Genomic DNA, 26697 nt, shown 5'->3' with positions numbered 1-26697 from the left:
TGGAACATTCTCTTCCCCCCTCTAGCTAGCTAACTCCTGCTCATGAGGTCTCTGCTGAAATCTTTCTTTCCGAAGCCATCCTTAACCATCCTAAATGAGGTTAGGTAACCCTGCCGTGCAAGTAATTTGAAATCTATTTTTTCATGTGATCCTCACAACAATGTATGGCCTGGGTCCTATTATGCTCATTTTATAGATGAGAAAATTAGGTCTCATCCACTTATTCAACAATTACTTACGGAGCATTTGCTATGTGCTAGTCACATCAATGAACTGAGCAAAGACTTCTGCCCTGGTGGTGTTTATACTCTTGTAGGAGGAAATGATGCACATGAAAAACAATAAACAGTATATGGTTTGTTAGAAAGTGATAAGCGGCGTGAGGGAGGGGAGTTAGAATAGGAGGAGTCAGGCACAATTATTAATTAGGGTGGTCAGAGGAAAGCTCATTGAAAAGGTGGGATTTGAGGGAAGACTTGAAGCTGGTGAGGGATTTTGCCTGAACATCTTCGAGATGAGCGTCCAGGCAGAGGGAGCAGCTGGAGCAGAGGCCCCGGGCGGGGATGTGTCTGTTGTGTTGAGGCTGGTGTGGCCGTGGCACCATGAGCAACCGGTGAGAGAGTACTGGGAGATGAGGTCAAAGAGGAATTGGGGGCCGGCTCCTAGGGCCATTGGGAGGACTTCGGCACGAGTTTAGATGTGGTGAGAAGTGGCCAGATATTGGTTATGTCTTGGAGGCAGAACTACAAGGATTTTCTTATGGACTGGACAAGGGAAGAGAGGTCAAGGTTTTGGCCCCCACTTTTGGCCTGAGCAAGTGGAAGGATGAAGTTGCATTTATTGAGATGGGGAAGGGCTGTACATAGGGGCTAAGTAACCGGTTCAAGGCCCCGATTGGAATTTGGTGGAGTTGATGTCACTCCCAGGTCTGCCTGACTCCAGGGCTCTTTCCACACTGCTGCCTGCCTAAAGCTAGAAACAGTCAGATGCATCGAGAAAAAAATATTTGGAGGAAAATACACCAAGAGTTGTGAGATTCGGTGATCTCTTTCTTTGTAATTTTCCAAATTTTCTGTAAAGAATTAATATTACTTTAACTTTTAAAAAGACAAACTTTTAAAATTGTACAATTAATACTTTGTTTTTAGGGGCAAGCCAGGTGGTACAGCAGTTAAGTTCGGATCCCAGGTGCGGACATGGCACCGCTTGTTAGGTCATGCTGTGGTAGGCATCCCACATATAAAGTAGAGGAAGATGGGCATGGATGTTAGCTCAGGGCCAATCTTCCTCAGTAAAAAAAAAAAAGAAAACGAAAAAGAGGAGGATTGGCGGCAGATGTTAGCTCAGGGCTAATCTTCCTCAAAAAAAGAAAAAAATACTTGTTTTTAAAAACAACAAAAATCTTCCAGATAGGAGAGAAATGTAAAATGTTCAAGTCCCCATTCTCTCCCTGCCCCCAACTCCCTGGAGGGAGTCACAACAATTTCATCTCTCTCCTGGGCATTTCCTATGAATATACCAACATGTATGTCAACTTTATTTTCTTATACAACTAGAATCGCATTATTCATATCTTCCTGCAAATAGTCCTTTTCATTTAAGTATATTGTGGATTTCTTTCCATGCCAAGACCTCATTTTTTTAAACTGCTACATACTCTTCTGTTATAGATGTGCCATAGCTTTTTAAATGGTTGTCAACATTTTTATTAAGGAAAAAATGGGTGCACATGATAAAATAGGTGAAAAGAATTCCAACAGTCTTGAAAGATACCAAAGTTCAGCTTTCGTCCCTCCCCTCCCCAGCTCCAGCTTTCTTCCCTGGAGCTTCTGATTGTCGTTCTTTGCGTGGTGAGCGTCCTGTCTTCAAGTAGTGAGTTGCCTCTAATTTTGGTAGACAGCACCTGGTGAGTCCTCTAGGCAACATGAGGGAGTTAGTCCGTTTATGTGACCTCCCCACTGGGCCTCCGGATTTTATTAAATATCTTATTACTTTTACTGCTTCTGGAGCCCCCTCATGACTTTAAACAATATATTTCAACATCTCTTTCTTGATTTCTCACCTCAGGCAGTGTGTATTGATTACTCTGTCTGAAAAATGAGGAAATTAGCTCGCTTTCCTTGATTCCTCCTCCTCCCTCCTCCAACTACCATTTTTTATTTCATGTTGTCAAGGTTTATCCTATTTTCTATTAGTACAATTAAGTCTTTCATTCTAAAAATTGGAAACTAATAAACAGCATTTTAATTGTATGTTTCTAAAAAATCTTTCAAGCATCAATTTGAAATAAGCCTTTTTCTGATTTCTTTTTTTCTTGCTTTTTCTCCCCCAATCCCCCGAGTATATAGTTGTATATTTTTAGTTGTGGGTCCTTCTAGTTGTGGCATGTGGGACACCACCTCCACATGGCCTGATGGACGGTGCCATGTCCGCGCCCAGGATCCGAACCAGCGAAACCCGGGGCCGCCGCAGCAGAGCGCGAGAACTTGACCACTCAGCCACGGGGCCGGCCCCCCGTTTCCTTCATTTCTGATCACACTCAACAGCTGCTCTTCTACAGCACGTTAGTCTTTTTCTTTACTTCGGTGGAGTACTCCCTCGTGAAACTTTTTCACATAGGAGTATAAACTATCTGGTTCTTGTATGTCTGAAAATATCCTTCTTTTATACTCACTCTCAGTTTTAACTTTGCCTGGTATGGGCTTCTTTGTAAAAGACATTTTCCCCAGAAACGGTTAAAGATACTGTGTCTAGTTCTGTATTAAGCAGTTGTTGAAGGAGGAGGGTGGTATGGCAACTGTCGAGGCTTTGCTAACGGGTCCCTTTGCCAAATTACTCTGACGTCTGCCCTGTCGTCCACTTTGATTTTTTATTTGTGGACTCTGAGCTTAAAACTTGTCTAGGCTTCTCTTGGGAAGAATGACCCCTGACTCAGGTACCTTGGGCGGTAGTTTTTCTCAGCTCTGATTTCTCCATCAGTCTGATTCCACCTGTTTACTATCTCTCGGAATTCTTATTTTTAAAAATACTCAGGTGTAGGGTTAATGTGAGTATTTAAATTGGGTTTTCCCCCCACATAATTGTTAGGTCCCCTTTCTCCCTGCACTGATTTGTAATGCTTCCTTTTTATCACATGTGAAGTTACTATACTAAGTACAGAGTCTACTTCTGGATGTCGAGCCTGTTTCATTCATCTGTCTGGCTAGTCTAAGCCAAAACTAGCCATTTAACTTTTGTGGCTTTGTTTTATTACCTGACACGGCTGTTCTCCCATAATCTTTTAATTTTTTTGTGTGCCGTTCCCTGTTTTTCTTCCAACTGGACATTCGATGATTTCTGGAAAATTCCCCTCCCTCAATTCTGGTTGCAGATTTTACTGTACCTCAGTAAAATTGACAACAATGTGAAGACTGTGTGTTAACATAAAAGAAAGAAAAACTGGTTGGAGTCTAAATGAAGCCTAAAATTTGAGATCAAAGCTAAGCTGTGCTAAGCAAAAGTAAGCTGAAAGGGAGGAAGCGCTGTCTGCCATATGCAGCCATGCGGTTTCTAGAGCAAGAACTGTAATGTGACTCAAGGATGCTGCATGCAGCCTCTCAGCCTCCCCAGTGTCGCCAGGCTGGCACCTGAGACCCATCATGCTCTTCTTCAACACTTGGCTCATCTCTCCTTGAACTCTTTACCCCAGCCTTATCTAAAGTCTTGTGGTTTCTGGGGGCCGGCCCTGTGCCCGAGTGGTTAAGTTCGCATGCTCTGCTTCGGCGGCCCAGGGTTTCGCCGGTTGGGATCCTGGGCACAGACATGGCACCGCTCATCAGGCCACACTGAGACGGCGTCCCACATGCCATAACTAGAAGGACCCACAACTAAAATATACAACTATGTACTAGGGGGATTCGGGGAGAAAAAGAAAAATTAGCAACAGTTGTTAGCTCAGGTGCCAATCTTCAAAAAGAAACGACTTGTGGTTTCTTAAGCACACCATGCTCAACATTTGTAACAAAGAGTTAAATCCAAAGCTTGTTTCAAATCAATAAGAATAGAAGTAAACACCCTAATAGACAAAGGGGCATGGACACAAATAGGCAATTTACAAAAGAAGAGACACAAATTCCAATAAAAATATGGAAGATACTCAGCCTCACTATTAATCAAAGAAATGCAAATTGAAACAACAATGAGGTACTCCTGTTTGATTATCAAATTGGCAAGAGTTACGCGTTACTATGGTGTGAGGAAACGGGCACTCAGATATTGCTAGTGGGGATATAAGCTGGTTTTACCTTTTTCAAGAAATATTTGCAATATGTATCAAAAGCCTTAAAATATGCTTTACCTTTGACCCAGCGATACACATTTAGGAATTTATGTAAAGGAAATAGACAAATATGAAAATTCTATGGGCAAAGATTCACTGCAGCATCATTCGTAATACTAAAAAGTTGGGAACAACCCAAAATACAGACACACACATAGGTAGTTTACAGCCTTGCTCAAGTGAATTTGGAGACCGTCAATGTCTGCATCACCTCGGAGCATTGTAGAAACAGAACCTCAGGCCCCACCCCAGACCTACGGAATTGGAATTTGTATTTTGCCAGTTCCTCAGGGATTTGTGTGAATATTAAAATTAGCCGCTGGCAAGGATATGCACCAAAATGCTAGCAGTGATTTTCCAAGTGGTTGATACTCCCTATTTTAAATACATTTTCTAGTTTCTCTACCTCTGACATGCAGTTTTTTCATAAGAATGTGTCAATGGAAGAAAAATACCACTGGGGCCGGTCTGGTGGCGCAGCGGTTAAACTCACATGTTCTGCTTAAAGTTCGCATGTTCTGCTTCGGCAGCCTAGGGTTCACCGGTTCAGATCCCGGGTGCAGATATGGGACTGCGTGGCAAGCCATGCTGTGGCAGGTGTCCCACGTATAAAGTAAAGGAAGATGGGCACGGATGTTAGCTCAGGGCCAGTCTTCCTCAGCAAAAAGAGGAGGATTGGTGGCAGATGTTAGCTCAGGGCTAATCTTCCTCAAAAACAAAAACAAAAAAGAAAGAAAAACACCATGCTGTGGTCACACCCACCTGGACACCCTTCCTGGCACACTTCATCCAAGTCCGGGTCCTGAGATGGGTCTCAGCCCCCTCCTCCCGTCCTCGACCAGACAGCCTCACATCCAGCTGTGTTGTCCGTCCAGTAACCATAGCACTGTGCTGAAATTATTCTTCTTGCTCCTTCAGCTGTTCACATACTAAAATAAGAAAAAAATACCAAAGAAATTATCTGGGCTGCAGTGCGGAAATGAAATGCAAATTGACATTATAATTATGGTTTGATTCATCTGTCTCCTCCACTGGACTGTGAACTTCTTGAAGGCGAGGACTATGTCTCGCCTCCCAGCCTAGGCTGGCCCAAAGGAGGGACTCGATACACGTTTGCTAGGTGGACGAAAGAGGAGGAGTTTGACCTGGCCCTGAGGCAAGAAGTAAATCTGATTGTCAGGAGAAGTTGTGGCCGGGCTGCCTAAAGACGGGTCCTCAGCATCTCCACCCTCAGCTCCTCTGGGGAGGGGCTTCCTTTTGCTCCCACCCTGAGCACACGCCCTACTCAGCTCCCAGAGGGACTTCCCATCCCCCAACCACCTCAACTAAGAAGAGCCCTGCATCCCCCCACCAATAGTAGGAAGGGCTCAAAGGGAGGTTTACCAAGCAACGACATATATATATATATATATTTTTTTTTTTTTTTTTTTGAGGAAGATCAGACCTGAGCTAACATCTGCCAATCCTCCTCTTTTTGCTGAGGAAGCCCGGCCCTGAGTTAACATCCGTGCCCATCTTCCTCTACTTTATATGTGGGACGCCTACCACAGCATGGCTTGCCAAGCGGTGCCGTGTCCGCACCCGGGATCCAAACCGGCGAACCCGGGGCCGCTGAAGCGGATTGTGCACACTTAACTGCTGCGCCACCGGGCCAGCCCAACAATATTTTTTAAATAAGGGTCGCCCTGGACCTGGACTGGATTTTGACCTGGGGGTAAGTTTTTGACTCCAGAACTGTGGTGCTCCTCAGTCTCCCCCCAGACACCTTGTGTCTAGACCCCTTTCCAGGGAGGACCCTGTCCAGCCTCCTCCCTGGCACATTTTCAGGGCATTCTCTGCATCTACTCCTGTCTGAGTTCCTATGAGGTCCTAAAGATTGAAATCCAACAAACACAGGGTACACACCTATTATGTGCTATCAAAGTACCTGTTAGCATTACTAAGCACTTCAATGTGACAAGCAGTTTACCTGCATTGTTAAAATTTAATTCCCCTAACAGCTCTGTATAATAGCTTGTGTTATCTCCTTTTGCAGCTGAAGACTGAGATTCAGAGAGGTCAAGCAACTCACCATAAGTCATACAGCTAGGAAGGGAGCCGAACCTAGATTTGAACCTGGATCTGTGTAACTCCAGAGCCTGAATGCTTAACTACTATACAAACTGCAATCCATGTGGCTTCGTGAATCCATTCTTTCCACAAACAGCATTCCAGGAATGTTCATTGAGTGCTTACTATGAACCAGGCATTGTACAAGGCGATGAGATTCAACAGTGGAAAAACAAAGTCCCTCCCCTTAGAGGCATAGTCTGGTGGGAAACAGACATCAGTCACAGAAATCTCACACACGTTATAATTACAGACCCTCCCAGATGCTCTGCAGGGAAAGTGCTGCAGCGACAGAGGCATTGGACAGCAGGACCTGGACTTGCATGGGAGTCAGAGGGGAGCCTGCCAGGAAGCAGTCTCTTGTAAAGGCTCCTTCAGGCAGTGTTTTAGAAAACCAGAACGAAGGCCAGCATGGCTGGAGCCCAGAGAGCAAGGGAGAGTGGTGCAGGATGGGATGGAGAGTGGACAGGGACCAAATCAGTCAGGGCCCTGTAGGCCAGGGCACGGGACTTGGGATTCACAGAGAGCGCACAGGAAGCTTTTAAAGGGTTTTCAATAGAGCTGGGAATTCAGATTTGCTCTTTAGAAAGATCACTCCTGCTGCTGTTGGGAGACCAGACTGGAAGGGGCAGTGGGTGCCGTGGTCCAGAGGAAAGGCGATGTGGCTTGAGTGGGATGGTAGTGACGAGGGAAGGAAGAAGTGCAGGATTCAGGATACGGTTTCGAAAGTGAGGCCAACAGGATTGGATGTGGGCTGCAAGAGAGAAGACCCGAGAGTGACCGGGACACCTGGATGAATCTGGGTGCCTTTACTGAGATGGGGAATGCTGCGGGAGGAGCAGGTTTAGGGGAGAAATGGGAGTTTGCTGTTGCTGAGTTTGAGGTGTCTATAATTATCCAAGTGGAGGGAGAGAGCTGTTCTCATCTCTGTCCCCAGAGGAGGCACAAGATAGGTGCTTATTAAAAACATCTTTAGATAAAAGAATGCACAGATGGCAGAGTTTGAGTCCAGTCTTGAAGCATGGATGGGATTTGGCCTTGAGATGAAGATATTTTGGTGCCTGAGCTCAAAACAAAACAAAACCCAAACAGAACAGTTGGAGCACGTGAAGGAACAAGGACAGACTGCGACGTCGCAGTGGCCTGGGGGCGCCTGCTGTTGCTGCTCACCAAGGCTTTTTGCACCTTTGCCTGTAACACTGAGCCGTCCTCTGCAGAGCGTGAGAAGAAATCAGCTAGAAAGAAAAATTATGCTTGTGTTAAGCGGAGGATTCCAGGGTGTATTTGTGGGTATGTATGTGTCTGCCTCTAAGCATTTTGATATTTATATTTTTATATTTCATAGGCTAGAACACCCTGGTCTTTCCAACTGATCTTGTCTGCAGGGCTGAATTAAGGCGGAATTCTCTTTCTATTTACACGTACTGAGCTGCTGCAGAAACCCCCCACCCTCCACCCCTACCCCGGACTGGGCTGAGCAGTCAGGCTGTGTCATCGTGTTCCTGGGGATCACGGCTTCTTTTCTGGGCAGCTGGTGTCAGGCCCTTTGCCCAGAGCCACCCAAAGCTCCACAGAAAAATGTTTCCATTCAGCAGCCAGTGGCCCACAGGCAAGGGCTGGAATGCAACTGCCCCAGAGGTGAAGGCCAAAGGCACCACGAGTATACACAATCCCTCCTGTCTGTTTACTCATTCAGTTCATCGTTCCTTCCTTTATTCAACAAATATCCTCAGGTCCATTGTGCTTTTCAAGTTACTCAACTGCCCTACATCCAGTTTCCTCACTTTATAAAATGGAGACAGTAAGAATGCCTTCTTCAGAAGTTCATTGTGAGGATGAAATGAACGAATATCATTTGTTCACTCAACAAACGTTTAGTGAGCATAAAAAACATAAACATTTAGTGAACATAAAAAAATGCCAGGGCTGGGGCCGGCTCCGTGGCCAAGTGGTTAAGTTCACGTGCTCTGCTGCGGTGGCCCAGGGTTTGGATCCTGGGCGCGGACATGGCACCACTCATCAGGCCACGTTGAGGTAGTGTCCCACATCCCACAACTAGAAGGACCTGCAACTAAGATATACAACTGTGTATGGGGGGGTTTGGGGAAATAAAGCAGAAAAAAAAAAATGCCAGGGCTGGGGCCAGCCCAGTGGTGTAGTGGTTAGGTACCCGTGCTCCACTTTGGCAGCCTGGGGTTTGCAAGTTCAGATCCCAGGTGTGGACCTACACACAGCTCATCACGCTAAGCTGTGGTGGCGTCTCACATGCAAAATAGAGGAAGATTGGCACAGATGTTAGCTCAGGGCCAATCATCTTTACAAAAAAAAAAGTCAGGGCTGTCCTAAGTGCTGAGGATCCTGGTGAACAAGACACAGATCCCTGTGTGCAGGGAGGGGGCATTCTATGGGGAGAGTTAAACAATAGAAAAATAAATAAAGGATATAGTGGTGGTCAGGGAAGGCTTCCTTGAGGAGGTGACATCTCAGCAAGGCCTTGAAGGAGGTGGGGGAGCAAGCCACCAGACATGGGGAAATAGGGAACTGGAGGGGTGAGCTGGGGGAGGAGTTCCACAGGGATAGGGCTGGGGGAAGATTGGAGGCCATTATAAGGACTTGGCTTCTCTCCAGAATGAGATGGGAAGTCGTCTGATGGTTTTAAGAGGAGGAGTAACACGATCAGGCTTCTAGTGTTAAGGAATCACTCTGTCTGTTGTGTTGACCACAGGGGTGCAAGGGCAGAAGCAGAGAGAATGATCCTGATCCAGCTACAGATGATGGTGGCTGGGGTCAGGGTGGTGGCAGTGGAGGTGGAGGGACGTGCTGGATTCTGGATATATTTTGGAGGCAGAGCAGAACTATATAAATAAATGTTAATGTCAATGCATCAAAAGCACAACTTATAAAAGAAATTGATAAATTAGACTTCATCAAAATTAAAAACTCTTGCACTTCAAAAGACATTATTAAAATAAAAAGACAAGCCACAGAATGAGAGAAAATACTTACAAAGCCTATATCTGATAAAGGATTTGTATCCAGAATATATAAAGAACTCTTACAGCTCAGTATTAAGACAAACAACCCAATTAAAAAGTTGACAAAAGATCTGAATAGACATTTCACCAAAGAAGATATATGAATGGCTAATAAGCATATAAAAAGATGCTCAACATCATTAGTCATTAGAGAAATGCAAATTAAAACCCCAATGAGATACCATTCACACCCAGTAGAATGGCTATAATCAGAAAGATAGACAATAACAAATGTTGGCAAGGATGTGGAGAAATGGGAACCCTCATATATTGTTGATGGGAATGTAAAATGGTACAGCCACTTTGGAAAACAGTTTGGCAGTTACTTACAAAGATAAACATAAATTTACTACATGACACAGAAATTCCACTCCTTATTATCTACCCAAGAGAAGTGAAAACATACATTCACACAAAGACTTGCACATAAATGTTGATAGAAGCCCTATTCATAATAGCTAAAAAGTGGAAACAAGCCAAATGTCAATCAATACTACGAGATATTATTCAACGTTAAAAAGGAACAAAATACCGATGCATGCTACAACATGGATGACTCAAAAAGAACTACACTAAGTGATGGGGCCAGCTCCGTGACCTAGTGGTTAAGTTCAGTGCGCTCCACTTCAGCAGCCTGGGTTTGGTTCCCAGGCATGGACCTGCACCACTCGTCAGTGGCCATGCTGTGACAGTGACCCACGTACAAAACAGAGGAAGATGGGCACAGATGTTAGCTCAGGGGAATCTTCCTCATGGAAAAAAAAAAAAAAAGCTAAGTGAAAAAAGCCAGACACAAAGACCACATATTGTATGGTTCTATTTATATGAAAAGGCAGATCTGTATAGATGGAAAGTAGATGAATGGCTGCCTGGGGCTGGGAGTGGGGACAGAGTGATTGCAACTGGGCACGAGGGATCTTATTACAGTGGTAGATTTTATTGAGGTGAAGGAAGAGTTCTAAAAATGGATTGGGTGATGGTTACATGACTTGGTAATTTTTTTTTTTTTTTTTAGGAAGATTAGCCCTGAGCTAATATCTGCTGCCAATCCCCGTCTTTTTGCTGAGGAAGACTGGCCCTGAGCTAACATCCATGCCCATCTTCCTCTACTTTCTATGTGGGACGCCTGTCACAACATGGCCTGACAAGTGGTGCCATGTCCGCACCTGGGATCCGAACCAGCGAACCCCGGGCTGCCAAAGCGGAACACGCACACTTAACCACGGCACCACTGGGCTGGCCCCAGTAAATATTTTTTAAAAATCATTAAATTATACCCTTGAACTGGGCAGATTTTATGGTATATAAATTATATCTCAATAAAGTTGTGTTTCTAAAAAGAAAAGTGTTAATGACAAGGTAAAAAATTTTTGTGTGTATAAAGCACTGAGCATAGGGTTTGGACATCATAAGTGCTCAACGAATATAGTTAACTTTTTAAGCTAATAACATTGGCATTATTATTACTCATGTAATGTTTACTATGTGCTAGGCCTTGTGCTGGGAGCTGGCGAAAGGGAAGCTCCAGGGAAGCGTCCTCAAGCTAGGAGCACGGCATGGACTTTATGCCATGACAACAGTTTTATGTCCAAATCCTGCCTCCATTGCTAGTAAAGTCCATCTAAATGTTGTTCTCCCCTGGTTTTTTTTCCTCCATAGCAAGCACAACTTTTGTGATTTTATTTGTTTACGTGAGCACTCGTTTCACGCCCGTCTCCCTCACTAGATTGTAAACATCAGGAGGGCAGGGAAAGGACTGTTCCACTCATTACCGCAGGTGGGCAGATTCTGGGTGACTTTTGGCTGGGTCTGATAGGAAGAACAGGTGCTGCTGATACTGTCCCTTTCCTCCCCATCCCCATGAATGTGGACACGATGTCTGGAGCTGCTGCAATCACCTTACAACCAAGGGCCAAACCCAGGTTGTGAAGTATGATGGAGAAAGATGGAAGAAGCCTGTATCTTTGGGGCCTTTGTTGAGCACTGAGCCAATGCTAATAAATGCTCCCCTTCAGAATTCTTAAGTGAGAAAAATAACCTTATAGTTGTTTCAGCCACAGTTGCTAGGGTTTTCTATTTCTGGCAGTGGAACACATTTTTAAATGATACTACCAATAAGACCAAAGTGATACTCTTAAGAAACTTTTGTCTAGTGGAGGAAGATGGACATATAAACAAACCTATGCACTTGGCAAACGCTTACTTTGTGGAACGCCGTATGGGGTGAGGTGATGGGCTGCCTCACGGAGCCCCTAGTTGCCTACTGGTTTCTGGCTTAGGCGATTGGGTGGATGGCTGCCTCACTAAGTGAGATAGGAAACCTGGGAGGTGGAGTTCACTTGTGGGGCAAAAAGATTAGCTTTTTATTGGGGATATGAGTTTTAGGTACTTGGAGGACATCCACAGGGAGGGAGCCAGAGATAGGAGGATGTATGGATCTGAACTCAGGGGAGAAGACTGTTCTGGAGTATACAGAATGGGCAGCATCAGTGTGTGCATGTGAGTGAAGTCTAAGAGCCTAAGTATACTGAGCTCCTGTTTCAGGCTTTATGCGAAGTGCTTTGGATCATTACTACCACAGCCGCCGTCCTCTTCCTCCTCCTCCCTCAGCACAGCTAACATTTACCGAGCAGTCATTACATGCCAATTCAGCTTCTAAGTGCTCTGCCTGCATTATCTCATTCAATTCTTACAACCAAGAAGGGGAAGTACTATTCCAATTTTAGTTATAACCGTGGATTAGAGAAATTAAGTAAGTTGCCATGAGTCATACTGCTAGTAGGTTGTGAAACCAGAAACACCTAAGGAGAGTTTGTAGAATGGGAGAAGAGGGGAAAGGACAGAGAGCCATTAGGACATCAACGTGTTTTTCTCTCTTTCTTTTTTTTTTCAAATTTAAATTAAAAAAATTAATTCATAATTTAATTTTAAAAATTAAGGTATCATATACAATAAATGTTATGCACAACTCACATGCTCAATAAATTTTTACAATGTGAACACACCAGTGTAATAACCACCATCCAGAGTAAGAAAGAGAACATTACCAACACCCCAGAAGCAGTCCTTACGCTGCCTCCGCCTCCCGGCATTCTCTGTCCCCTACCCAAAAGTAACACAACTTTGACTTCTTTCACCATAAATTAGTTTTGCTTCCAATATCAACCTTTAAGAGGTGGGAAAGGAAAGATGAGTTAAAAAAGGTGACTGAGATAAACTGGTCAGAGAAATGGGAGGGTATCAAGAGAACTCCATCTAGACTCCACTGTGAAATGCACACACCAATTGAAAGCTAGTGATACAAAGTAGCAGCTATCTTGGAAAAGTCTCTTTGGCAGCAATAGGAAATGTAGCAAGATCAAATTCATGGCCTAGTGGCACTGACAGCCATGCTGGTAACTGTATCCATGTCCAGGACCGCCCAGTTGTGAGGCAAGCTGCAGCATCTTGTGCTTGGTGGCAGCAGCAAGAACAGCGGTGAATGAATTCTATGGCATGATTTGAAGTGGTTTTCCTTGTTGTGTATCCTGCAAGTTGAATTGTTCAGGTTCATAGCAATTTTGTGAGCTACTCAATATAATCTATTACCTAATATATTACCTTACTAGGTCAAGAGACAAAAACCTTCTAATTATTGTGAAAGACTACTGGTTGCCTACCCAACGGTCATTCCCTTGTCTTTTTTGAAACAGAAATCTGCTTTTTGGGAGGCCAGGGGGGAAGCGTGTACCCATCCCCAGGGGATAAATCCTGATTGGTCTACGTCCATACCGTTCTATGTAATACCGTCCTTTTTGCAAACATACATTAACTCTCATCTTCACAAAGTTCCTGCAAAGGAGGTATTATCTTTTCCATTTTACTGACGGGAAAACCCAGGCTCAGAGGAGCAACTGGTTTTGAACACATATCTGACTCCATAACTCCTTCCAGTGAACTCCACCATTACTCATCTATGAGTAATTTTGTACACTTTTTATGACTCTGGTTGTGGATACTCTACTTTTCTATTTGATCTATCAGAGTGTCCTGTACGCCTCCTTCCCCATCACTCTTGATAATCGGGGAGTTCCTTAAGGCGACTCACTACCCCTCAGGAACAGCTCCTAATGACTTCTAGGAACCCCCTCACCCTCCAGAAGTGCGTCTAATGACTCCCAGGATCTCCTCCCCCCGCCCCAAGAGCTGCTCCTAATGACCCCTAAATCCCTGCTCACTGAGGAACTGCTGTTTAATGACCCCAAGGACATCCCCCCTCAGGACCTGTCCTAACGACCCTCGGAGCTCCTTCCCCTTCAGGAACTGCTTCTTTCAAGAAATGTCCCGGTTTGCAGGCAAATGAGGGGGTTCCCAAGGCACAGGACTTTTAGTTTTAAAAACCGAGATAGTCCCGGGCAAGGGCCCTACTCACTCCAAAAAGACAGCCCCACCCTTTCGTTAGAAACCTCCTGCAATAACCTCATCGCCCTTACCCTTGCCGATCGTCCCATTTCCAGGCACTCGCCTCTTTCAATCCTGATTAGCTATGGGCAGCCAGAAGCCCGCTTATGATTGGCCACCTCCGTGATCCAGTCGAGATGCTGAGTGGCCGCGGTCCCGAGTGGTACAGCATTTCCTCCTGGCAACAGCCCGAGCCGGCGCTCATAGGCTAAGAAGATTGATGTGCCCGGACTTTGGGGCGGCTGCAGAGCGTGCTCATTGGCTCTTGAGGGCTGAGAGCGGCCCTCGGATTGGTTGACTCTGTGGGCGCTGTGCGGCTGCGCAGAGGCCGACTTTGGAAGAGGCGGAGCTTTACCCTTAGCCGGCTGGGAGAGCAGTAGGAGCGGCTAGTGGCGACAGCGGAAGCCTGGCCTTAACCCTGCCGGGACGGTGGGCTTTAGGTGAGAACCATAGGGTTTTGCAATCCTTTAGGTTTGTTGCTGCTTGTGGCCGTGACCGTGAGCTCCGGTGGGGGAGGGGCGGAGGGGGGAGCGTTCAGCGGTGAGTGATAGGCATGGTTCTTAGCCAGCGGGAGCAGGGGCTTCTAAAATGGGTCCTGAGATTGGTCCTTTCCAATCTCTTATGGCCAATAGACGACGGGAAGGGGGGCGGGTCTACTGGGCCTTATTTTCTTCTTCCTGCGGTCGGGCCCCACTCGCCTAGGCGGCGGGGCCGGGAGGGGCCGGACCTGGAAGCGGTGAGGTTTGGGGACCTTGGGAGCGCGGGGCTACCGTGGGAGAGATGCCCGCGGGAGGGCTGCGAGGGGAGGGGGTGGGAGCTTGAAGGGGTTGTTAGCAACAGCTACCTTTATTGAGTAGTTAAGTACCGGGCCTGGTGCTTAGCGTTTCGCTTGCATCATCTGAGTTAATCACAGTAACCCTGCAGGGCAGGGAGGTCGGGATCCCCATATTACAGGTGGAGAAACTGAGACTCAGGCAACTCACACAGCCAAGGTCACACAGTTCATAAATGGCAGAGACCGGATCTGTATTCAGAGTTGTTTTGACTCCGGAGCTGGTGCTCTTAAACCACTAGGCTTTGTTGCTGGATGGGGGAAGGAAGGTGTCCGGGAACAGGAGCTTTCCCCAGGGAATAGATTGGGGGAAGGGAATCCTAGGGTTGAAGAAAGGGAATGAGCAACTGAGGTGAGGACGAGGCAGTCTGTTATTCAACAGTTACTGAGTGCCTACTTTGTGCCGAGCATTGTTCTAGGTTCCAGGCATACAAAAATGAATAAGGCCAGAGGCGAGTGAAGCCCCATTAGGGGCTTCCAAGGCCCAGGGATGGGCCCTAACACTGTGTTCATCTGATTATATGTTTTTGTAAAATTTGCGAAAGTAAGATACTTTGTATTCTTTTTTAAAAAAAGAGGGTCCTCAAAATTGAGTAAGCTTCTGATTCCCCCACACTTGGGTCTGCCCTTCCAAAGGATTTAGGCTAGGTAGAGATTATGATGTAGGCAGCATCGTGTAATGGAAGCAGTGCGAGCAGTGCATTACACGACCACGACTGAGGGCAAATTTCCTGGTATGTAAAACAGAGATAACAGTATACCTGCCATGCAAAGTTTTCGCAAGGTGCATGAAAAGCGCCTGGCCAGGATCACACTTTATTTTTGGTGAAGTGGAAGCCTGAGAGATCCAGATAGTGGGGTTGTCTTCTTTCCTGCCTTAGACGGTTTTGCTCCATGCTGTCTTCCCAATCTGTTAACTAGGTTGCTGGTAGGTTGGAGGCAGTTTCCTCTCCTCTGAGCTCTGCATCTTTCTTAGGGACTCTTGGAGGTGAACTGGCATGGCTTTGGGGCCCAGATTGGGGTGTTCAGTAGAGGAAAGGGCATACAGTTTTTGCTTCTAAACTGGCTCCTTTTAAGTGGTGTGCTTGGTTCTTATTGAAAATAAGACTATTGAAATATTCTGCTGTGTTAGCCAGCAATGGGGATGCACCCACTTAGCTGAAGGCCTCATCTAAAAACAAAGTATTTATTTCACCTCTCCAGTCAGTTATGAAGTTTGCCCTGTATTGCCAGTTTATGGCCTGTTTAAATTTTGTCCTTTGAGTTCTGGGTACAGTGCAGTTGAACTCGTCGCTGGCTTGACTTCATGAAGTACTGCTGAAACTCCCTTTTGGTTTAGCTGTGAGAACAATTTCACTTTAAAGTTTTAAAAATTGTAGCTCATGCTACTGATATCAGAGTACTTTTTAACCCTTAAACTATGTAATTATGTAATCTTGTAGTCAGATTTCTTTAGATCTCTTAGGAATCTACAATCCTGTTTTAAAGCTGTGCCCTAGAAGGGAGTCATAGGTTGCTTTTCAAATCTGGTTGTAGCATATTATGTTTAATACTCTGAGAAGCAATTAGCAAGGTGTGAATAAGGGAGTAACTTGAAAAGATAAGGGTCAAATGCGGGCGGGGCAGCTGTGTTGTTAGGACCAACAACTGAATAATTACATTTTCTCTTTTTTGGCTGAAACTGTATCTCCAGTTAAATGAGATTTGAATATATGGGATTTTCAGCCATCAGGTTCTTTGAAACAGAAGCTTTCCTATCTGTGTTTCTTGTTCATTTAAATGGCTTATCTAGAGGCAGATTCCAGGTATGAGAACTTAATGCTTCTTCAGAATTTCTACATCAGCTTTTACTATTTTCAGTATTGACATTCCCAGCATTTAATTTTAATTACGTTTTATATAATTTTACACTCTTAATGTATTTTTTTCAGATTCCCGTCTGACCAAAGTGACCTCAGAAAGGAGGGAAAATGGCTTCTGAATCTGAAACGCTGAATCCCAGCGCTCGAATAATGACTTTTTATCCAACCATGGAGGAGTTCCGGAATTTCAGCCGATACATTGCCTACATTGAATCCCAAGGAGCTCATCGGGCTGGGCTGGCCAAGGTGAGGGGTGGGGCTGTTCCACATGGCTGTTGTGGCAGAGGGCTGCAGTAAGGCTTTTCCTAAATGAAGGCTGGGAGAACTGACTTTTACTGAGAGCCAGGCAGGGTGATGAGTTGATTGTATGCTGTCCTATTTGCAAGTTAATTCCTTTCGTTAACATCTGAAGCATCTCTCATTTAGGTAGGAGGAGAGCTGCTTGGAATCTTTAAAAGGAAGGTAAAGAGCCAGTGTCTCAGGGTCAGCTGCTGGGTGCTTCCATCCTCATGGTGGGGATGGGGGTTTTAGTGTTTTTGTCTGTCACCGAGTGCTTACGCCATCCAGCTTCTCTTATTCTCCTTTCAGTATCGGCCAGCACTCTGATAGTAAGTTGGCTTCCCATGTGGACTTCCTGTTAGACTGAGAGATAATACACTCTTCAACCTCCTTTGTTGGTGCCCAGATAAGATACTGAGGCTGAGGGCCGGCCTGGTGGCACAGCGGTTAAGTGCGTGCGTGTGCTGCTTCGGCAGCCCAGGGTGTGCCGGTTCGATCCCGGGTGCAGACATGGCACCACTTGGCAAGCCATGCTGTGGCAGGCATCCCACATATAAAGTGGAGGAAGATGGGCACGGATGTGAGCTCAGGGCCAGTCTTCCTCAGCAAAAAGAGGAGGATTGACGGCAGATGTTAGCTCAGGGCTAATCTTGCTCAAAAAAAATAAAATAAAATAAAATAATAAAATAAAATAAAACATTAAAAAAAAAAAGATACTGAGGCTGAGAACAAGCATGACTTACCTTAGGTCCTTGCAGCTAGGCAGCTGGTTGGTGGCAGAACTGGATCAGAGTTAGCATGACAGTGTGACTTGCTGTGTTTGGTGAGCGTGGTTAAATCAAGTAACTTTGGTAAAATTGACTTTGAGGTTGGATAGCTGCCTACACACTTCTGGACACTGCTCAGCTTGCCAGGTTTCTGATCTGTCTCTTTGTTTCTTGTATTTCCTACAGGTTGTTCCTCCAAAGGAGTGGAAGCCACGAACATCCTATGATGATATCGATGATCTGGTCATTCCTGCCCCCATCCAACAGCTGGTGACTGGGCAGTCTGGCCTCTTTACTCAATACAACATACAGAAGAAAGCCATGACTGTTCGAGAGTTCCGCAAGATAGCCAATAGTGATAAGTGAGTGAAAACACGTTGCTTCCTTTCTCTGCCATGGCATCTAGTACCTGCCATCTCATCTTCACAGCTGTCTCCAGGACTGCCGCTGTGCTACTGAAGAGCAGATTCCTAGCTCTAGCTTCTGTCTCCCTTTCTGACCTTTCTATTTTCATTTTCTACTCTCAGTACTGTGTCACAGTCTAAACTTGTCCGTATTCTTACATAAAGTAATCTCATTGTTCTTTCATCAAAAGTAGAATCATTTTCTGACTCTGGTAAGTTGCAAAAGAGAAAGGTGGAGCTGGTTCAAAAGGAGTTTTTGCCAGATGTATTGATACCACTTGATTATCAGAAGTGGCCTTAGTAGTTTAATCTCTGTCTTTAATCATGCACAGACTCCTCAGTACCCATCAAGCTGCTGTCTCATTTCCTTTTTGTTTTGTTTTGTTTTTTTGCTGTGGAAGATTAGCCCTGAGCTAACATCTGTGCCACCTTTCCTCTACTTTCTATGTGGGTGAATGCCACAGCATGGCTGACAAGCACTGTAGGTCCATGCTGGGGATCTGAGCCACTGAAGCGGAGGGCACCAAACTGAACCCACTAGGCCACAGGGCCAGCCCTTTCATTTCCTTTTTGACATTAACAAAATGTAAACAAGCTGCCAGGCTGGGTGCTATTTTGCATCACTCCATTCTTCCTCATCTGTACGTTCTTGTCTCTGTTAGAAATGTCTGTCTTTGTTTAGTCCTGCTGTTTTCAGTTGTTTCTCTCTGCTGTGTTTAGTACTCAGCTGTCATTTGACCTCAGGTTTGTAGAGCATGAATTTTGTGTTTCTCTCCTTCGCCTCCCACTGCTCTTCCTTAATCCTCTTCCTTGGATCTTCTCCCCTCCCATGGTACTCCTCAATTCTCAGTCTCCACAAGGGATCTCTCCCTTTCCCGTTGCTTTTTCTCTTGAGCCTTGTCGATCTACGCATGTCTTGATTTCAGCCAGTGAGACATATTGCATCTTCACTGCTAACGAGCCCAGAGCTAGATCTCGCGCTTGCCAGTCTTCGCACTTTTGGGGGCGTGACTTCATGTGCTGTATCATCTCTCTCTCTCACGCCGGATCTGGCTCTTTCCATTTCTGTGCTTTGCCTTCCTTTCTGTTGACTTCTCACCATTCTGGGTGTACTCTTCCAGTTTTATTGACAACGCTTAAAACATCTATATTGCTGGCCAACCTGCTGCCTAATGAGAGAATTGATGTGAACTCATGTTGAAGAGGTGTGACGTGCCCTGCAGAACAAAGGCTGTGTCATCTTTCATGTCTGACTTCTGGCTGTGCACTGGAGCCAACCACACCTGCTTTCTGTTTCACATGGGCTTCCACCAGGGGCCTCGGCCTCCTGTCTCAGGCTTCTCTTCTTGTCAACAGGTGGTAGGCCTTTTCTTCTTTCAGGATGCCTCGTTTCCTTTTTAACTTAACCTTTATCTGAAATACAACAAATTCTCACTCTTGATTTCTTTCTGCATGGTCAGCCAGCTTTAAGAAAACTCAACAGGTAAAAATCTGAACTTATAAAGCAGATCAGTTGAAGGTAGAGACGTTATATTTCAAAGGGAACTTCAGGGTTCTGAACTTTATTTATTAGGTTGACATTAACATGTAAGGCAGTAAAATATAATTTTTATTTCCATACAATTTCATTTTGGTCTTCACTTTCACTCTTTATCCATTCATAATATTTTTTGCCATTTTAGTTACAGTTGTTGATTAGTTTTTCCACCTAATATATATTTTCAAATGCCTGTAAGATGTACATTTTACTCTGTTTAAATTGCTACATGATAATTTTTAAGTAGTTTGCATTTTTTAAAAGTTTTTTTTGGAGTAAATTCTCCTTGTGATTATTGAGCTAAAGACTATGGATATTTTTAATGGCTTTCTATATAGATACAGACATAGATAGGTAGATACACGTGTGTGTGTGTGTGTGTGTGTGTATTTCCCTAAATAGAACATTTAACGTGCAAAAATGTATTTTTATATTTTTAGGCACAATTATTTGTTGAGTGTTGACCACTGCATAGGGTGCTTGGAATGGAGCAGTGACAATACAAATAAGCCCTCCTCTTGCTGCTTCCTTTACACTAACGCAGGGAAGTAAATGCTGTTCCAGAGCCTTACCTCCTCACACACTGGCGGGTTTGGGTTATCTGTGGGTATATAAGGATTTGTGGTTCTTGGTTCTCACAAGTTTCTAAGCCTGTTTTCTCCCTGGGTGGCGAAGCCGCTCCTGACTCAAGCAGGGTATAGATTTAGCAGAGTCCCTTGAAAGCGTTCAGAATATCATGCTTCTTAAGGAAGATGGGCTGACATCTGCATGTACATTACCTTCCTGAGCTCATGGAAGGGATGTTGAGGGAGTTCCTGTGTACTGGAGCCCTGAAGGCCAAAGTTATGCCTTGTTCGTTTGAAATGTCTTGCTTTCCCTGGAACAGGGGATCGTGTCTTGTGCTGTGATAATGCCAGATGAATTTAGTCCCTTGTAAGTGTTTAACACCTTTTTTTACATTTGAAAGGTACTGTACCCCACGCTATAGTGAGTTTGAAGAGCTGGAGCGGAAATACTGGAAAAACCTCACATTCAACCCCCCAATCTATGGTGCAGATGTGAATGGCACTCTCTATGAAAAGGTGAGGCTCACTGGGAACTCTGTAGGATTTTCATAATTTTGTAATGTAATACCGTTTTGAGTATTAGTAGGCACTTAGTAGGCACCTAAAGCTGCTGGCTGAATGGGGAGGAATTACCCACCACCAGCTGATGTGCAGTGCTCACTTGATTAGGGGTATTTTTACGTCTGACTGAATTTTATTTCTCCCACTCTACATGTGAATTGGATGATGTGTTATTCTTTGCAAGGGCTCTTAGAATAGTCTGTGGGTGGTAGCTGATGAATTCTTGAAAGGGTGGGATCACAGTAAATGAAATGGTGGGGGAGAGGCAATGTGGTTTCTGCAGAAAAAAGATCACTGACTAATCTAATGAAAGGGGCATATGTTTAAGAAGAGGAGTGTATTTAGAGTTTCAGAACCCTCACAGAAGGTTGCGTAGCGAAAGCTGTTTTAAAAAATTGCATCGGCTTGGGACGTAGTGCTTTTTGGCATGAAGAACGGCCTTAGCTATGGTACAAGGAAGGAATATTTGGGGCTGTTTTTGAATGATTGAAAAAGCTGTAGGGCATTTCAAGGTTTATCACTCAGATTAATTTTGTTGTTTTTGTAAATTATTATAAGGAAAGAGTTTAAAAAGTGGATTCCAGGTTTGTCACTAAGAGTTTTTTTGGGTGGTGGGAAGTAAAGCTCATAGGCATGAGCGGCAGAAAGATACTCTGAGGATCTGGGATGGGGAGGTACAAAAATGGCATAATAATCCAGAACATACTTATAGGAGGTCGGCTCCTCGCTGATCATTACAACTCAGGAGAAGGATTTGGGTGACGTTGTAGACTTCTTTTCCTTTTTTGCGGAAGATTAGCCCTGAGCTAACATCCGCTGCCAATCTTTATGCTGAGGAAGATTGGCCTTGAGCTAAAATCCATGCCTGTCTTCCTCTACTTTATATGTGGGATGCCTGCCATAGCATGGCTTGATAAGTGGTACATAGGTCCACACCTGGGATCTGGGCCAGTGAATCCCGGCCCGCCAGAGTGGAGCACACGAGCTTAACTGCCATGCCATCGGGCCAGCCCCTAGACTTTTTACTAAAGACACTGCCCAGTTGAAATTGGGGCTAGAAAAGCCACAAACTGGCGTAGTTAATTCCTATGTTTTATATTTTTTATGGTTTAAGAGTTCTTTCCTATTATGACCTAAGTTTCTTTAACATCAGTTCAAAGTCTTCCTCCTGGGGTTTAGAACAGGTGGCTGTCACCTCCTTGTTTATCCTTCATGTGCTTCATGTTCTTCACCAAGTGGTGTTTGCCCTTCGGAGGTATCCTGGCATCAGTTCCAGTGGTGGTTGTGAAAAGTGAGTGAGGGGTGCTGTGGTCTTCATGTCCATGCTGCTTTGACATTATTCCACATCTTCGTCAGAGGTGACAGCTTACCTGTGACCTCAGTGATTTTCAGGTTCAGAGCCTCAGTTTATACTCCATATAACTTGCCTTGGACTGTCATTTCCTTTGTAGCATGTTGATGAGTGGAATATTGGCCGGCTGAGAACAATCCTGGACTTGGTGGAAAAGGAGAGTGGGATCACCATTGAGGGTGTGAACACCCCATACCTGTACTTCGGCATGTGGAAGACGTCCTTTGCCTGGCACACCGAAGACATGGACCTCTACAGCATCAATTACCTGCACTTCGGAGAGCCAAAGTCCTGGTAAAGTCAGCCTGCAGTTGGCACTGGAGCTTCTCGTGACAGAGCAGGGCTTCTTGCTTTGATGGAGACGCCTCGGGATCTTGTTAAAATGCGGCTTCTGGTTCCGTAGGCTTGGGGTGGGACTGGCATCGTACACTTTAAGCAGACTTTGAAGTGATGACACGCTATTGGACTTCCCTTTGAGGAGCAAGGATTTCGAGGGCCAGGCATTGCATACCACTGTAGGAAAGCTTGAGTTAGCTGAGTTACTGAGAGCCGTAGAGGCTATTCCAGGCTACCCCTCTGCTTTCTAGTTTCTTTTTCTGAACAGGCCTGAGGCATTTCTTAGAGGCAGACTTCCAAGACTGGAGTCACTCCTTCAGATGATAGAAAGCTTTCTTTTTTCCCATGGAAAAAATATTTGGTGAGCAGCGGTGTGTGCTTAACCCAAGAGGGGATGCAAGGCTACTGAGCCTATGCTTCCTGCTCTCCAGGATGTTCTCGGGCTCGTTGGGGAGACAGAGATTTATTCTGTCTTCTCTGTGCTGATCCATCTCTCAGTCTCAGGCTTTTAGTGAAGGTGCTGCAGTCCTCTGCAGGGACTAAGACAGATGAGGTGCCTACCCTCACACAGATAGGAGACTGGTCAAGAGATGAAAGTAGAAAGTGTGAGAAAGTAATAATCCAGCGAGAAAAGCTCTGATGGGGACTATGGGTGCTGTAGGTCTATATGGGAAGGGTGTGTGAGGGGCGGGGCGGGGATTCGAGAAGGCTTCCCTGGCAGAGGTGACAGCTGAGCTGAGACCTAACAAGTGGGAGGACCTGGCTGGATGGCATGGTGGTAGGTTCAGGAGAGGGGAGACTGATGGACGTGTGTCCAGGCGGTGGGAACAACAAGTGCAAGATTGTTAATTGAGAGAGAGCACAATGTCTTTAGTACCTAGAGGGAGGCCACTGTGGTTTGGGTGCCGTGCACAAGGATGGAAGCGAGTGAGGAGGCTCAAGGGGCCGCTATGGGCTGGGCCCTGGGGAGTCATGGAAACTATCCATTTTCATTTCCTTTTCCAGCATCTTCAGCCACATCCTTTTTCAGGGATTTTCCTCTTTCAAATGCTTTCCAGTTTTTAATCTTGTGGGAAAAAAACTTTTGGGCCTGTGATTACCCCTAACTACTGTCCTATTTCCTTCCTTAGATGGCTAGACTTGTAGGATCTGTAAATGTAGCTTTGGTGTCTTCACCTTGTTATTCCAAACTTCCTTGAGATTGGATTTCCATTCTCATGTCAAGAGAAGGTTTTCTAGTTATTACATACACTCTTTAGGTCATCTGAAGTGGAACCTCCAGAGACTTCTGTGCAAGGTTGCCTGATGGATCCCAAAGTCCTTTAGGTGGCAGACATTTTCCTCAGCTCCTCGTCTGTTTTGTTTGTTTTTTTTTGAGGAAGATTAGCCCTGAACTAACTGCTGCCGATCCTCCTCTTTTTGGTGAGGAAGACTGGCCCTGAGCTAACGTCAGTGCCCATCTTCCTCTACTTTATATGTGGGACGCCTACCACAGCATGGCGTGCCCAGTGGTGCCATGTCCACACCCGAGATCCAAACCGGTGAACCCCAGCTGCCGAAGCGGAATGTGTGCACTTAACTGCTGCGCCACTGGGCCAGCCCCTGTTTTGTTTCTTAATGAAGCTATTTGGGATGGGAAGTTTTTGTTGTTGCGGAATAGTCTTTAGAATCAATTATAAAGGTTAAAATAGACTTACTGTAAGTTTGAGAATATAAAGTTTAACAGTTTAACAAAACTTTTGGTCTTATGTGTTTTTCTTTTTTTCTTTTTTTCTTTTTTGCTTTTTCTCCCCAAATCCCCCCAGTACATAGATGTATATTTTAGTTGTGGGTCCTTCTAGTTGTGTCATGTGGGATGCCATCTCAGCATGGCCTGATGAGTTGTGCCATGTCTGCCCCCAGGATCCGAACCTGTGAAACCCTGGGCCACCAAAGTGGAGTGCACAAACTTAACCACTCGGCCTTGGGGACAGCCCCTCTTTTGTTTTTTTATCACGAGCAATTTTTGTGGTGTGTGGATACCCTGCTGGGTAGAGGAGTAGTTCTTGGGTAATTAGAGTAGCTGTGAAGGAGGTGAAGGGAAAGTGGCTCTCTCAGCAGGTAATGGAGCTAGGTTTCTAAGTGTCTAATCCATTTTCACCTTGTTTTCCGTTCTTTCTCTGTCCTATCCCAGTTAGGCCTTTCAGGCTCTGCCAGGAGCACTTTAGTGCTATCTTTTTTTTTTTTTAAACTTTATTTTATTGCATGAACAACATTTATAAAGGAGAGCAACATTGAGTGCATACCAAAAATCCTGGCTCATGGTAACTATTCAGTAAATGTCTCATTAAATGAATGAATATAAAATAAAGAAATTCACTTGTATTTTTGTGTGGGCTCCCCACTCCTCTGCCCAAACAGCCTAATATTTCATTTCTCCAGATTCCTTTGTACTTTTTGTGGTTGGGAAGTTGAAAAATCTGATATTTCGAGCTATTCTGAGAGTGGGCACGAGCCCATTGGCCCCTGTGCTGTCCTCTGCTCAGCGTGCAATGCTTTTATGTGATTGCAGGTACTCGGTTCCCCCCGAGCACGGAAAGCGCTTGGAGCGCCTCGCCAAAGGTACTGTCTCCCCCACGGCTGGATTCCGCCCTCTCACGAGCTGCACGCACTCTAAAACGTCCCTTCTCCCTGGTCAGATTCTTACGTGTCCTTTCTCAGGCCTGCAGGTGGGGGTTGAGCCAGCCTGCCAGATGTGTTATCCTCACAGAGAAACTGGAATCAGAGCCCCTCCCCACCTTGTCCTGGGAAGGGACTTAGTAATTCCTCTGGGACTGTGTGTGCTTCATTTTTATCAAGTATGGGTTTATCTGACCGGGGACGGTATACCAGTCATATTGGGTCTGGTTCTTCTGCCAAAAACCCAAATGTTAAAGTCAAAATTGAATTATTTTATGTTTTAGTTCTTTTAAGTGGACTTCAATAGATTTGAACCTCTGTTGAGCCTATTTCAAGGGAGCTCGGGTAGTCTGTACTGTAGATGTGTTACTAACAAAATCTTGAGGATGCAGGTGAATGGAGAAAGGTCCTAAATAGTTTCAAAGCTCTTTATGAGAACAGAGGCAGCTTGGGGCATCTCAATCCCCTGAACAGAATTTGATTACCCATGGAACAGCCTGCCTCGGAGAGAGCTCAGAGGCTCATTGTAGAATCTTAGAATTGGCCTGAAGGTGGAAGGATCCACAGAGATCATCCTGGTGATTCTCCTCCCTGTGTCCAATGAGACGCACATGTGTGAAGTGACGCTGGGTTAGGGAGTCGTGTGGAGCAGGTGTTAACTCACACCCATTTTCAATCAAACAGGGTTTTTCCCAGGAAGTGCTCAGAGCTGCGAGGCTTTCCTCCGCCATAAGATGACATTGATTTCCCCTTTGATGCTGAAGAAGTATGGGATTCCCTTTGACAAGGTGAGCTGGTGTTACATGCAGAAGTCCTTAGGCTTCCACGGAAACCGCCTTTTCTGGTCTGTTTCACAGGAGCTTTATTCTAGTTCATCACTGTGCCAGGCGTGGGCTAAAGCTAACGATATAACAACACGTTGATCTAAGGGTGTCGCAGGTGGGGCAGCTGTACCTTCCTGGTACCAGAGGAGGGTCAGACCCCTGTGAGCAGTGTTCATTTGTGGGAATGGTTAATTACAGTTGTGGCGTCGGATGTGCTAGGGCTTTGCATTTTACGGAAGGCACCCAGAGCCCAGTGGTTTTATGACTTGTCCTTGGTTGCTCAGCTCGGTTGTGGCAGAGCGGGAGCTCAGGGTTCCAGTTCTGTAGACATCTGCCATTTGATGCAGCTGCGTCAAGTCTGCTCTTGTTCAGGTGACTCAAGAGGCTGGAGAATTTATGATCACTTTCCCTTACGGTTACCATGCCGGCTTTAACCACGGCTTCAACTGTGCGGAGTCTACCAATTTTGCTACGCGGCGGTGGATCGAGTATGGCAAACAAGCCGTGCTGGTAAGTTGGCTTGATTTCTCTCTGTCACACGATGACTGAGAACGTCTGGTCGAGCAAGTTCTTGTTAGATACACTGGTGGTTAGAACATCTCTTTGAAGTGCTGCTGGAATTCAGAAACAAAGTGCCTGGGAATGTGCAATAGTGCCAACATCTTATGTTCATAAAGCATTTTTAAAAATTGGTTCAGATTTGGGACATATAAAATGAGGTTTCTACCCTTAAGTCTGTTAGGCATTAAAACCACTCCCCCACACGTGGATACTTCTTGCTTTAGCCACTCGGGATTTCTCTGTTGAGAAATTCTTGG

At 45.2% G+C, this 26697-nt stretch overlaps 1 protein-coding gene and 1 long non-coding RNA gene across 6 annotated transcripts in view; one reads left to right on the top strand and one right to left on the bottom strand.

The window, feature by feature from the left end:
* Positions 1–1687: 1687 nt before the first annotated feature.
* Positions 1688–14098, bottom strand: LOC106847924 (uncharacterized). 2 transcript variants are annotated; one of them, XR_006527851.2, is made up of 4 exons: positions 13935–14098; positions 5081–5247; positions 4812–4906; positions 1688–1915 (listed from the first exon to the last, which is right to left on the bottom strand). It is a non-coding gene; the product is annotated as an uncharacterized lncRNA (long non-coding RNA). The 2 variants fall into 2 exon arrangements; XR_011503438.1 differs by having other exon boundaries at positions 4812–4970; positions 13935–14088.
* Positions 14099–14217: 119 nt separating this feature from the next.
* Positions 14218–26697, top strand: part of KDM4A (lysine demethylase 4A) — a 40999-nt gene continuing 28519 nt past the window's right edge. For 2 of the 4 annotated variants that reach the window (XM_044770606.2, XM_014867500.3), the window contains exons 1-8: positions 14218–14342; positions 16666–16842; positions 17829–18004; positions 20551–20665; positions 22162–22355; positions 24949–24998; positions 25740–25843; positions 26252–26389. In XM_044770606.2, coding sequence (XP_044626541.1) covers positions 16705–16842; positions 17829–18004; positions 20551–20665; positions 22162–22355; positions 24949–24998; positions 25740–25843; positions 26252–26389 — 915 coding nt within the window. In that variant the 5' untranslated portion in view covers positions 14218–14342; positions 16666–16704. Of the gene's footprint in view, positions 14343–14540; positions 14639–16665; positions 16843–17828; positions 18005–20550; positions 20666–22161; positions 22356–24948; positions 24999–25739; positions 25844–26251; positions 26390–26697 lie in introns of those variants that run through there. The other 2 variants (XM_014867501.3, XM_070510113.1) reach the window with 2 other exon arrangements.

The sequence above is a fragment of the Equus asinus genome, chromosome 5 (assembly GCF_041296235.1).
Source record: "Equus asinus isolate D_3611 breed Donkey chromosome 5, EquAss-T2T_v2, whole genome shotgun sequence".
NCBI lineage: Eukaryota > Metazoa > Chordata > Mammalia > Perissodactyla > Equidae > Equus > Equus asinus.
This window is presented reverse-complemented; position numbering and strand designations above follow the sequence as displayed.